Source organism: Olea europaea, chromosome 4 (assembly GCF_002742605.1).
Source record: "Olea europaea var. sylvestris chromosome 4, O_europaea_v1, whole genome shotgun sequence".
Lineage (NCBI taxonomy): Eukaryota > Viridiplantae > Streptophyta > Magnoliopsida > Lamiales > Oleaceae > Olea > Olea europaea.
In genome coordinates this window covers 147,587-162,264 of record NC_036240.1, presented here as the reverse complement: position 1 = coordinate 162,264, position 14,678 = coordinate 147,587, and the positions used below count along the sequence as shown (strand labels likewise).

The following is a 14,678-nucleotide window of genomic DNA, read 5'->3' as shown; positions in this document are numbered from 1 at the left end:
TTTTCTTGCATTATCAATAGTTTTAGGTCATCGATCATACATCCCTATCACATAGCGTCTAGGCATGGTCCACACGAGTTCCAATGCACCGAGCATGAGTCATGAGGTTGAAGTCCTATTTTAGTTAGTCATGTATTAAATTGAACAAAGTGCATGTTTTGAGTGAAATTTCGTTGATAATTCACATTTTTATGATATAAACCCTATGTATAGACATAAATTATGCATTCTGCACACCAACAATGTGTACATTGATGCAAGTTTGGGGGATTTGTGCACTACATAGGTAATTTCTTGTCTCAGTTGCATCTGTTTACAGTAGGTGGCCTAATACGGATACTTTACACTTTTACAGGATGCCGTCAAAAAGAACGTCACAGCTCCACCACCAAGAGACAGTACTGCTTGTCCCAATTTTCATTAACCACCTCCATCTTGAGCAGGGGAGTACTCGTACTCCATCTTGCGCTTAAGTTTATTATTGTCCTTCAATTATGTCTGTTTACACTTTTATTTCATCTTCACATTGAGGACAATGTATTATCTATGTTTGGGGGTGGGTGACATAATCTTGGACACGAACATAATTTCATCATTTTGGCTATATTCATTAATAACTATGTTTAATTGTTGCAATTCGTGTGCCTGTCGAGGATTTTAAAAAAATAAATTCTTTACCTTTTATTCAGTTTGTTAAATTTCCATTCTTGCATGCTTGTGTGGGCTTGATAGCCTTGCTAGCTATGATGTGACTATTGGACTGGTATAATTCATAAACTTTGGATATAGTGCTGAATAGATTAACCAATACTTGTGATGCAATACTTGACATTATCTATGCACGCTATTCATGCTTGACATGTTAGGTGAATGACTGGATTTTGAGCATAAAGTAGAAAAAGAATGATAACCCTCTATTGAATTAACACGTAAACCACCTTACGACAGTTTGGAATTGGTTGAGCTATTATAGGGAACATTGAGATAAGCGGGGGGCTCCGTGCATGAAGTTTTATTGTGTGGATTGCCTAGACCAGTGAGGTGAAGACTAGGTGAAAATCTTAAATTAGGGGTTGGTTTTGGAAACTAAATGTCTAGAACAATAAGGGCATAAAATTAATTTGTGAGAATAAGACACTTCTTTTCATGCCTTTATGGCCCGAGCAAGTAAGCCTGTAAGGATATTTCAAAATTTGGTGCCCTAAGGTCAACTGGCCTGGGAGTCATCGGCCTAAAGCTCGCTAAAGGGGTCATATAGCAAGCAAGAGGGAAAGAGGTTAATAAAAAGTCATCTAATCGAGCCTTTATAACTCGAGTGAATAAGCTTGCAAGGGTTTAAAACCTGGTGCCCTAAAACCAACTGGTTTGGGAGTGACCGGCCTAAAGCTCGCTAAAGGGGTTATATAGAAAGCAAATGAGAAGATGATAATGATATTAAAAAAAATTAGAAAAATTAGAGAAAAGCTAGAAAAACAAAAGAGAGGCAATAACATGAAGAAAAGCCCTTGTACATTTGGTTGAAGAAACTATACCTTTAAGGCGAGGCAAGTAACCTAGTTTAATCTTGAGTGTCGAAGCAATCAAACTTAGGAGAGCCTTCACTTATTGAAATGTAAACTTGTGATAGTGAGATTAATCCAAACTACAAGAGGGTAAGGACTACAGCTATGTAAATTCCTAATTTTAAAACACAATCCCGGGATAATTGAGTGAAAATAATAAGTTTGGGGGGTTGTGTATCTCTCGAGTGAGCAAGGATACATTTGACCACTTGGGATCGGGACTCAAATTCAGTATGAACCTGATATGTTGGCATGAATTCACACATACTCACACGTCGATTTGCATTTAACAGGTAAAGGTTGATGTCATTTTTGCACTGATAAATTTTCATAAAGTCAAATACTTAGTCCAATCCTGAGCCACAGCAGGGTATTAAGTCATGTTTGTTTAGAATTAAGTCACTATCTTATTTGAGGACAAACAATAGTTCAAGTTTGGGGGGTTTGATAAGTGTGTTTTTCCACACTTATTTAGGTCACAAACATGACTTAATAATGAGCAAAATGATTGAATTGTGATTTAATCTCGTTAGATTTGTGAATTGTAGGGAACACCGATGAACATGGTGAAATTCAGAAGAAAAGAGCCGAAAAAAGACTAAAATGGAGCAAAGTGATAGTTCGGGGACCAAGTTGCAAATAATTCATAAATGAGACGGGAAATGGAATGAAGACTCAAGAGTGTTAGAGGTCAATCGGATGAGGAAAGGAGTCAAGAGGTGAAATATGGTCGAAGTATTATCAAGTATCAACTTTCATGCAAAAAAGTTATGCTCGTGATTTTTAGTCTTTACTTGAGATCCATTTTTGGCATAGTAAAAATCAGAATTTGAGGAAGCCTATTTCTATTAAAAGTGTAGATCTTTGAGTTTTCTTCCTAATTCACTTTGAATCACTTCAATCAGAGATCGAGAGAAAAATTTATGACCAAAATACTAAAAACTGTTCGACGGAAAAATTTCTATAATCATGCGGCCGCATGGTTATAATTCCTTGCGGTCGCACAAGGCAGTACAGGGAAAAATCTGGGCTGAAACTTCTGAACCATACGGTAGCATGGCTTTCTACCATGCGGTCGCATGGTATAAAAATGTGACGAAATCTCAAGTTTCCTTATTCGACTCAAATACGATTTAGTAAGGTTTTGGGCGACTTCCTTGACCTAATTCCGCCTCCAATAAGTACCAGACGACCCTGAAACATAAAGAGGGGGGAATATACACAATTTTGGAGGATTTGGAGAGGAAGAACAAGGCAAAAACAAGGCAATCCACTTCAAGATTCAAGATTTCACTTCAAGAATCAATTGGGTGATGTTCTTCCTTGATTTTAATTATTGTTTTTCTTTATTTCCCATTATGATAGGCTAGATTTATGCACCATGTAGTTGGATCTTTAATTTTCTAGTTTTGCAATTTGACATTAAAACATATTTCTTTTGTTTTGAATGATTTATATGCATTTATTGTTTCTGTAATTAAGGGCCCATAATTGTGTGAGTTTGGGTGATTTATTCTTGTATTCGAGAGAATTGGAATAGATTCGACATAATATAAATCATCGTAGGGTCCGATAGGGGATAGAAATATACCGCTATGTCATGCGTGAATCTTTAAGTGTTTCATAAAACTACATGCATTTTTACATATGCACTTGTCATAGAAATATAGGCCGGTGGTATGTAGAAATAGGTTTGATATATCTCGAGAGAGAGTATTGGATAGACTTAGGAACATTGATTCGTCAACAATTGAATTATGTTGTCATATTTTGAAACTAGAGTTTAAAGTGATAATTGCATGGGAAATCATGATCCTAGTATGTTTAATTTCTATTGATTACAACAAACGTGCGTTCTCAACAATTGATTTCATTCTAGAGTTTTAAATTATTGTTTTGCATATTAATTTCAATTTAATCATAAAAAAATGCATAATTGGGGTTTAATTAGGTTTACATTCACTTTAATTTAGTTTCGGTTAAGGCTACGGTAGGTAAAATTTGAATTAATCAATCTCTGTGGGACGATATTCGGACTCATTTAATCCACTTTATTACTTGTCAACGAACCGTACACTTGCGATGGTTTTAAATCGAAAGAAAATAATTTCGCGAACAGAAATCTTGAAGGAAATTTTGATATTAACTTTTTAGGTTGATATGGCAAATTTTAGGAAAAACCTTGAAAACATTTATGAAACCATTAATGAACTAGGACTTTTAAATGTTCTTGCTTTTGAAGACTCAGAATTACAAAAAATTGAAAATATTGTTAGAAATATTAACATTGGAAACAATAAAAATATTATCAGGTATATATCAGCAATATATGACATCAAAGTTAATTGTTTGGATGCAAGGGCGGATCTAGATTCAATTTTCAACTAGGGCGGTGATTGACTTTGACCGTTATTGACAATCAACAATCGTAATAGCTCGATCGTTTATTAAAATTTGATTAAATACAATAAAAAATTGTTCAACATTCTGTAAAATACTCCAATTTAATTTTCAATTAGAATTGATTAAAAATCACAATTCTCAATAATAACTCCTAATTTGCTTTTCTATGTGAATTGAAGATTGATTCACTAACTGATTAATAAATAATAAGTATAAATAAAACACAAAATACATCATTGCATATTTGCATCAAAGCACAAACAATACTCAAATCAATTATCAATAGACACTCAACAGTCAACATACTCCACTCAACAAATCAACAGACAACAATTCAACAGTCAACAAAGGGTTTGCAACAAAAAGAATTCAACATTCTACCAAAAAAATTCGAGTATTCAACTCACCCACGCAGCTTGCTCGGCCTCGATTGCCCCTGACTTCGCACAATCTCACCAGTTCGCACACGGTCCACCATTCACAACTGCTCGCACAGTCGCACTCGTACTTCCCACCCATTTCGTTCGTAGGCGCCGCGGCTACTACTTCTGCTTGGAATGGAAATATGGAATTGGAAGGAAGGGTTTGCACTTCGTCTTTGCTTGCTGCCGGTTTCAAATGTTGGGGAATAGGGATTTGGAGTTTGGGTTGGGGGGAAATTAATACCATGGATGCCGGACCAATGATTTCCTCTATTGGGCCAAAATTTTTTTTTTTTTTAAACAAAAAAGGCCCAGGTCACCAGCCCAAGCCCCGATGATAAGAAAATGGAAATCTTCTTCTTTCTTCCCCTTCAACCTTTGTCTTAGCATTCTGCAACTTAGCAACTACCTGCGCCTGCAACCTGGCGATCTCGGCGGCAACTGAAGGTCCCGGGCGGATCTAGCACGCGTGGCCGCGGGTGCTGGATCCGCCACTGTTTGGATGCATACGGCAATTATTTGACATGTTGGAGCCTCTCTTTTAACTGAAGCCATATAACCTGCCAATCCCCAAAATAATTCTCTCTTAAAGTCTGTGGTTAACATTCACAGAATCTGGTGACAGGCTTCATTTTATCAAAATCAAATATAGAAAAGTCTTACCTTCTATTCACACTTGTATTACAATGTATGATTCACAATCTGTAATCTTGCCATGCACAATAACTTTTTCGAGGCATTATTATAAACACAGTAAGAGTTAGGAACTATTATTGTTTCAGTTACTTTTGAAGTTCTCTTTGATGACTCTCATAGTAAAAAATGAAAGAAGTGTAAGCACAATTGTTCTTTTGAAGAAAGGTAAATTGGCGGTTTTTTGCTTTCCATTTTCTTATCCAAATTTAAATTTCTATTTGGAACAGGTTTTGGTTGAACCTGGAACACCACAAGGATCAAATATCATATCTCAAATGCGATCACATATCTTATGGATGGTGTTGCGAAAGCTCTCTCAAAAGGATCTTCAAACGGTGGTTTTTCAGGCTCAGTCCAACGTACCTTTCTCTACCAACAACCAATCCAAACGGCTCCAAACCACAACCAATTGATTTACCCTGGTTGCTATTCAATCTTACCCACGTAGGACAAGAAAGGATGATGATTTGTCGCCACAAAGGCTAAGAAAAGACACCACAAAGGTATACTATGAAAGAATCACCAATTGCACACGTTATACTAGCGTTCTGGACACTTCTGGACACTTTTTTTCTCACACAAAGGGGGGCAGCCGGGATTCTCTTGTTTCTTCTCTCAAAATCACACAATCATCATATTAAAGTGGCTAGGGTTATAGCCAAATATATGCTCTAGGGTTAGGCTTTAAGTTGGGCCATTAAAGGGGTAAACGAGCCAAGATTCAAGCCATCCATAAGAAATACAATTGGACCGGGTGTAGTTCATGGACTTGGTTGTTGGACTTATTTCATTCATCGGCCTATGCCTATGAAATAATATTAACCCACGTTAACATCATAACTCGGGATTTATTGGGTATCAAAAAAACCCAACAGATGGAGAAGAGGGTCAGTTCTTTCATATCAGGTTTTACATTATTATAGTTGTATTTTTGAGAGTCTATAAAATGTATTTGTATCACTTCTCAGAGAAGCCGTAAATTAAAAAATGCAGCTAATAAGGCCTCTAATGATTTGATGACACGCAAAACTGGTGCGTTTGTAGTTGCTCCGGTAAGTTGATGGATCTTTATTTCATAAACTGGATTGCTTTGAATAAATGTGTCTTTGCATCACCAACCACTCTTATAAGAATTTGATGATGCCCAAAAATGGCGTGCCATTTGTAATTTTTGTTGTTGCAGTGTCCTCATGATGGAGCTCGCCCGCTGCAGAACACAGACAAGTACTGTCATTTTGTTCAACGCTTGAGAGGACATCATCACAGCGAGCATACAAGGTTCTCTGTCTCTCTCTGTCTCCCACCGTGGGAGTGAAATATGGTGTGATTAGACAAATGAATCGGTATTGAACATTCCTCCTGTAATTGTATAGGCTCCCATAGCAATAACATATTTTGGTTCGGGCATTTGCTCATATAATCTCACTAAAGAGGGTGCCATTTTCATTGTTATTGTTGCGTTTCCACATCAAAGTGAAATATGGTACTTAGTTTTTTTTCTTTAAATTAATGCCTTTTCAATGCATTGCTTGTGAAATATGTGTTCATGTATGTCCTATAGATTTAGCCATTGTCCTCCACAAGTGTTTATAAGATGACATGTGAGTGTGCATACACAAACACATATTCACATTCTCAGTTCTTTGAGCACATTTAAGCACAAGAGCATGCCTTTTTATTTTATTTTATTTTATTTTAAATTTTTTGGTTGTTATAGGATGGCTGCTATGTATCGAATGCTCCATATTGTTTCTCATAGTGATGAATCCTAATCAGTATATTTCAAGTAAATTAGTAATTTTTCCATCTTTTCATCAAGCACACCTGCAAAACTGTGAACTGTGTTAGTTATCATTGCCACAGCGTGTCTTCTCTGGATATTTGCATGATTTGATTTTTTATTATTTTTACACTCGTGAATTATGAATTGTTGTTATATGGTAGTTCACTAGCTCTCCATGTAATGAGGCCAAAACCTATTTTACAACTTGATTCATTTATCTTTCTGATGTCTACATCTCGTGGACCGATTCTCCTTATTCAAAAATTTTAATATTGAAATTTTTTTTTCTTTCTGTAATATGTGTATTGAAAATTTTCCTTTAGAAAATAGTTGAGATTTAGCTATCCTTTTACTCCAGTTGTGTAAATCAAGTTAGCGAACTTCACCTAGAAATGTTCTCATGTTTGAACCAGCCATTAGTTAGTTTTTCACATGTTCATTTTATTTTTTTTATTATTATTTTTATTTTTTTTAAAGAGCTATCCAATGGTCCTTTTCTCCTTTTTATTTCATTCAAGGGTCCTTGATGTGGCTTAACCTTCGATCATATTTATAATTAGAACCTTTCTTTCCTTTTCATGAGGACAGGATGAATAACTAATCTTGCTTATTGTTAATTTTTCTTAGCAATCCAAGGATAATTCTTTACGTGGCTTTGAAAATGAAAAGTTCTCTTACATTGTTTTGAGACGAGGAACACGCCCAAGGCGAGTATTTCAATTTGTCGGTTTATTTGCCTTCTTTCTGCGTCCTATACAATTCTAATAATTTGCTCGATTCTTAATTTCACTTAAATACTTAAAACTGTCAGTTTTCTTTAACTTAATGTTAGTCAAGGCATGAATATCTTGTTGAGAAAATAATTTGTTATTTTGAGCAGAGGACCTTGGCCACTTGATGGTACGAAGTTTCAACATTGAAGGAGATACATGCTAAAAGAATACCAGAAGATCTGGACATTGACACTGGTATTTAACCGTTTTAATTTAGAAAATTTCTGCAGTGTATTTTTTGAAATTTATTAGAATGTGTTTGCCTAATCCTAAAAAGTGCAGAACTACTTTTTCTGGAAAGTGAAGATTGATTTTTTGAAATAAAAATCTCCCCAAAATGTCGCTTCTAAAAGAGCTCAAACATGTTTGCCGTATGGTTACTTTTGTTGGGCTAGGCTAAACATAAATTTAGTGCATATTTGGCCAAGCTTAAATTATAATTTTGAGTCAATCAAATATACTTTTTATCCACTCATTTTATCTAACTCACAATTTATAATCACTTAATGTTGAATTTAAGCATCCCAAACATGTTCTTAGTGTTGAATTTTATGTCAGAGAGCCAATTCACGACCAAAGCTTTTGCTGAGGATGACGAATATGAGGATCATCTAGCATTGTCATGTGATTCCATTCAGGGCCGGACCTACGTTTTGTGAGGCCCGAGACGAACATAAATTTTTGCGCCCATAAGTAGTAAGAAGTAATAAATTTTTTTTTTTCATTTATAAGATATTTAAGGAACTAAATTTGTTAACTTAAAATCAAAAAATAAAACGAAGAAAATGAAATATTTATTATGTAATTATAATCAAATGACAATGTGAAAATATTCTAAAGATCACTTCAAAATATGCATAACAAATTCATATATGGGATAGGGCCAAATTGAAGATTGTCATGTGTGTTGTGCGCATGTGTTAGTTTTGATGTCCACCTCATCAAGTTCTATTTCTATTGCACTATTAAATTGAAGTTAAAGATCCGAATGCAGTCAATTAAAGTTTAGTAATCTGATTATAGAAGGTGTGAAAGATGCTTTTAGATATTTCAAACTAATTTTAAGAAAAGTTTCAAGGAATTAATCCCAAATAAAGGATAAGCTTGCGGCTTGCCTAATTTTCTATTTTCTGTTCACATCATAGGAAGAAGTATATAGCCCCAAAACATTGTGCCTTGATTAGGTTGTTCCATTCTATCTTGTGGCTGAGAACACAACACTCCTTTTCGGGGGCAGAGCGGCGGAGGTCATCTAAATGCTATTGGGGGAAAATAAATCATAAACGACTTACCAAATACAAACAATTCCGAAAATAGACCGCCGCTAGAGGATGTCGTGATTGTCGTCGACCCTCGCCGGTCAGATTTTGTATAGGAGAAGTTGAGTACTTCCAGTTCAAGTCTGTAGTGCCGATCGTGGATTGTGGAGGAAGATGAATAATTGAGTGTTGAAGATGGGTTTTAAAATTTAGGGATCACCTTTTTATTGGGCGCCCCAATATGCTGGGCTTGAGAGAGGCCTCTTGTGCCTCTCCTCAGATCCGGCTCTGATTCTATTACTGGAATTGATGTTGTAGAAAAAGAAGACTATGAAGAAGTAGAAAAGCCTCGAGCTGAACTTGGCAGCGGCCGGGGTCGAATAATTTACATTCCACTAAGGAGGGGCAAGCGGATTGAAATTGACAATTGTCGAGCAACGAATTACAAGGGTACAGAGGGATCCTTTGATCGCGTTGTTGTCACGTAGAGTAAGAATCCATTGCTGCATCATCAAGCTCGACGGTCTATTTGGCGTGACTTGTGGCCGCTTCAAACATGTAAACAGTCATTGAAATCACAAATTTGTTATCCTAAAGGATCACGGGAGTAATCAACATGCTCACGAGCATGGTGCACCCCCACCAAAATATGAAGGATTAAAGAACAGTAAAGATGCACTTGCGCTAGTGTAATTGTACTATTTTCCGAATTTGTGGGGGCAAAGGAAAGGAATGGGTAGAGAGATTGTGCAGGATATCACATGGTGACGAATTGTCTCGATAGATGCAACCTCGTAATAGATGTTTGCACAATATTCTGCAGGTCAGGTACGCGTGCACCTGGTCTATTGGAATAAAATATGACTGCTCAACTTGTGTACTTTATATTTTTAATTAAAACTTAAAAAAATTCAAATTGAGTTACATGTACTATCATGAAAGTTTTGTTGATTTTGGTAGATTTTTGTTCAATTAATCTGATTTTACAGATTAATTGATCACAGAATGAAGCCGGAAGAGAGAGAGGAGATCGAGTTCCACCCATGTATGAAAAATTGATAATAAATTACAAGCTCCATGCATTTCTGTTTTGTATGTAAAATTTCTGTAAATCTTCTTTCCGTGAAAGAAGCACAGCTCATTTTTGTTGTGGCTTGTGAATTTTTTTAGCAAAAGTGTCAGCAATAATTGAATAAGGATACGGAGAGGGTAGATGTCAAGTCGTACAATGATGTGATTTGCTTTTACATATTTTATAATATTTGTTGGGACCACCCAATTATGACCCTACTCCTTATTTAAGGTCTTTGTGGTTACAAATTGTAATTTAGCTTTTGTTAACGTGGTGTTTGGAAATCAAAACACAACCAACGGTTCAGAGAGTTTAGGGTATTAAAGAAGGATTTTGCTGCTTGTAAATTGTCTTCTACCACCTTCTTGACTAAAAATAAATGTGTTGGCAAAAAATTATTGGATGAAAAGACAATTTATTATTTTATTATTATTATTATTATTATTTTTTTTTCCTGAATTTGTCAAATGACATTGTCAAAAAATCGTCCAAGGCAATGTAACCAAATATGATTGATTAAAGAATATTTTTTTGAGATATTAACCCCTGTTTGGTTCTCATTAATTCCCATTAAATTATAATTCATTTCTCTCCATCTTCTTATCAATTATACATTTTTTAATAAAATAATATTACACGTAAATTCAATTTTTTTTCCTTTCTAGTCACACATTCTTCAAAAATTTCTCATTTTAATGTAGAAAAATGGGGGCCAAAGAAAACTGCATTGGTGTCGTGTGGCAAGCAAATTGAAAAAGTGAGAGCGCATTTCTAATTGGGTTGTGAGTTTTAGGTGCAAGAGAGGATTAGTCCAGTAGCCAAGATAAATTTTGAAAAATAAAAGGACATTCTCCACATGTGGAGGGTCTGTTAAACATCATTAACCTTTTTCATTGACGTATAAGTATTTAGGGTGACTGACACGGTACACTTTTAACATTTGCCTTGTATTGGAGATGCTCTAAGCAATTGACTATGAAGCTTTGCTTTAACCTCCCACGAGACAATTATACTTGGCGTCTCAATGGTGCACCAATCCTCCTATAAAGTAAAATGAATAATTTTACTTGTATATAATGGAGTTATATATATAGATGATGCATCTAAAAAAGAGCGGAGAATTTTTTTTTATTTGGTTGAAAAAATAATCATAACTCATCGTATCATTTATATATAAAGCATTACGTACATGTAGAAAAATCGAAATAAATTTCATGATCGCAATACCCAAAAACCATAGTGCCCTTACACCTTATGAGCAAATCAACTAGGCTAAATGAAAGACTGAGACTTTAAGGGAGGTGGAATGATTGATCCATCCATTAGTATCAGATCATGATAATTGCAAAAATTTGAAGATTCGTGGATTAACTTGTCCTTGAGATATTTAAGCCCCCATTTGACCCCCATTATTTCTCATTATATTAAATTAAATTTTTCTCTCTCTTACTTTTAATCACACAATTTTCAATAAAATAATATTAAATGTAAATAAAAAACTTTTCAACCACTCATTTTTCAAAAAAATACTATTCATCTCATTATAATCTACAAATAATGAGCTCAAACGGCCCCTAAGTTGTACATCCAACTAAAAAGCAGCTTGAATGCAAAAATATTTCGTTAAAGACATTGAAAATTTGGTGTGATATTCTTAACGACATTCAGCAAAAGAATACCCTACATAACAGACTCGCTTTTTTGAACCCTTATTTTATATTCCTTCCAAATAAACAGGCGGGGGTCATTGGTTACAAGCAACAGCCAAATCGCCAACTGGACAAAACAAATTTGTATAAATGCATACTGTCTTGTCTTCTCCTCTAATTTCTTGTTCGTACGCTTTTGTCTCTGACTTTTCTTTTCTTTTCATTTTGCACCGTCCACGTATGCACGGAAAAAAAGAAAAAAAACAACTACATTATTTCTAGCTTTATTTCAAAGCTGCAAATTTACGCATTCGATGACCTAAATCTTGTAGACTTGAAGAATGAAGTCATTTTGACATGACAGAACAATAGTTATTAGTTTATACAAGTTGATTAAATTGAGTTGGAAGTTCCCTTTGCTCGTAGTTAAAATATGATAGTATGTCGTTCGATGTTGATTTCATGAGATGATTTCAATCTACACATGACTAAATTCTAACTGGATGAACTGACGTTAATATCGAAAGAATTCAATTAAAAGGCGAATAAGAATTAATGGAGCTCAACTCTGGACAAAACTTAAGTTGTTAACATCATAAGATATTTAAGTTGATGAATACTATATACCAAGTTGCGCTTGAATTTGACTTGTACCAAAATTTTGAAAGCAAAACCAATTAGTGGAACCTTAGATGGCTGCTTCAAAAAGGATAAAGAAAAGCAGTTTTAATGACTAGAGAAGTAGAATTGTGGAGAATTTATGCTGCTATTAAAGAAAAGCAGTTTTAATGATTAAAGAAGTATAATTGTGAAAATTTATGCTCTTATTAGGGCATGATATAGTCCGATTTGATTTGATTTGATTTGATTTGATTCGCTGATTGAAGAAGCAAAATTATGACAATTTATGATGTCATTATGGGCTGAATCAGGGCTGGATATAGTCCGGTCTGATTCGGTTCGATTTTAAAGGGAACGGAATCGAATTCAAATTTTTGGGTATTTAGTAATAGAACTGTTTGGTTCAAATTTAATTATGGACTGGTGGGATTTCCCTATTGGTCTAGGTCCTTTCGACGCAAGCGGATCATTTATGATGAAAAGGATGAGTTTCAAGCGGGTGATTCCGATTGATTGTGTAAATCCTGCAATAGCAATGGAACCGGGGAAAGTATACAGAAAAGATAGTTATTTTATATTATATTAGTCAGTTTGGTTCGATTTGGTTCTTAGTTTTCATACAATAATTATTTTTTTTTAATATTTACAGCAACGCTATATTAATTCAACTAATGATATGTTTAATTTTAGAATTTACAAAATAAAGTAGCCCAATCTTATATATCTTTTGTGTCTCTCTTTGTTGAGCTTTTCATAGATTTGATTATTAAAATTACAGGAAGAGAAAGATATCGAGCTCATAATAATGAAGAGAAATGTAGTCGAGCTTCCAATTCTTTTCTCTAGAATTGTAGAAAACGAACTTCGGTAAAATAGAAGATTTGGATAAAATTTAGATCAAATTGATTAAATTAGATTTGGGCTGAAAATTAGAAATAGGAAAATCATATTTTGGGTTTCGACTAATTAATTAATTAGCAAATTTTTTTAGAAAAAAATAAAATAATTTTTCTTATTTAAGATAAAAAAATTTAAAAAAATTAAGGAGATTTGATTCTTATTCAACTTTTTTGGTTTTGAATTTAGAATCGAGAATTGAATCAAACCAAACCTGTTGGTTACTGATTATATATCCGTTCAAATATTTAATTTAGAAAGAATCGCTCGATTTGATTCAGTTCGAATTTAGTCCGATTCAATTTGAGAGTTTTGTTCAGTCCTAACTGTCATTATAATATATGAAGACAAAATTTGGGCTGCTGAGTTTGTCTGATGAACCATCCAAATACATCAGTGACCGTGAAAGTATATGCCATGAATTTCTCGAAGTTATTAAATTCACGTTCAATTAATTGGTCGTGTCTAGATCTGAGATTACTTTTGACTTCGGAGTTTTTTATTTTGTGCTAACAAGTAGGATGTATAATTTCATCAATTAGATAATTAGTTTGATTTATCACTATTACATAGAGAAGGATTTGACTAATGTTAAGATAATAAAGGATTAATACGATACTAACAACAAAGAAGGTTGATCTACATTTATTCATTTCGTTCCTATTTGAGAGATATTTTTTTTAGAATAAATTTGTGAAATATGATTTTCTGAAGATTGTGTAATTAAAAAGTAGAGAAAACTATGATTTCATGTGCAAAATTTTTTCACCCCTTGGTACCAATTTTTCGAAACTCAGTATTTTTTTTTAAATTCATTTTTAACCCCAAATTTTATGGAATCCATTGATTTAATCATTTTCATCCAAATATTTTATCATTTTTTATCCAAAATTTACCAAACGAAACAAAGGACTTTATTGAGCAAAAAATAAGTTTTGAGAAAATGAATTTCGAAAAATGGAGTCCAAACATGAGCCTAAAATCGAAATCCCAACTAATGGTGCATGACAAATATTGAGTGGATTCATCAATGATTGACAATTATTATTATTATTATTATTTTGTTTTTTTCAGACTATCTCAAGTCTCTAATATGCCCTACGTCATTCTTAGTAGATTTATACTCGAATACATAAATCAAAATTAGGAGATCAAATTCAGTAGCCTGAAAGCAGGCTCCAAGATTATGGACATAGGGTCATGTCACTATTACTCTACACAAATCACCAGATCATTATTCATTATTAGAAATTAAGAAAAAGAATAGTGGAAGGAATCCACTTGGGGCTAAATAAAAACAAAATAATTGTTCAGCCTCCCAATATTTAATTGTACTATGTTGGTGGCACTTTAAGTTCCCGTTGAGCTCTCATTAAATTAATTTTTATTTTTTTTATTTCTTATTCTAACTATATATAATCTTTCATGGAATAATATTCCACGTCACCAAATGGGCAGGGGACAATTTCGCACATTAGTTTAGTACAAACTTAAGATTAACTTTGCACAAAAATACTCACTCTTTTAGACTTGACAAAACA

The 14,678-nt window shown here is 34.1% G+C and overlaps 1 protein-coding gene across 3 annotated transcripts; it reads left to right on the top strand.

The window, feature by feature from the left end:
• Positions 1-4,098: 4,098 nt before the first annotated feature.
• LOC111393161 lies at positions 4,099-7,834 on the top strand. 3 transcript variants are annotated; one of them, XM_023018555.1, is made up of 6 exons: positions 4,109-5,382; positions 5,962-5,970; positions 6,077-6,135; positions 6,267-6,361; positions 7,494-7,573; positions 7,747-7,834. In XM_023018555.1, exons 1-5 carry the CDS (start codon positions 5,376-5,378, stop codon positions 7,552-7,554), a joined length of 231 nt encoding a protein of 76 aa, XP_022874323.1. In that variant the 5' UTR covers positions 4,109-5,375; the 3' UTR covers positions 7,555-7,573; positions 7,747-7,834. The 3 variants fall into 3 exon arrangements, with proteins under 3 accessions (XP_022874322.1, XP_022874323.1, XP_022874321.1); XM_023018553.1 differs by having other exon boundaries at positions 4,110-5,382; positions 6,052-6,135; XM_023018554.1 differs by lacking the exon at positions 7,494-7,573 and having other exon boundaries at positions 4,099-5,382; positions 6,052-6,135; positions 6,267-6,426.
• Positions 7,835-14,678: the final 6,844 nt, after the last annotated feature.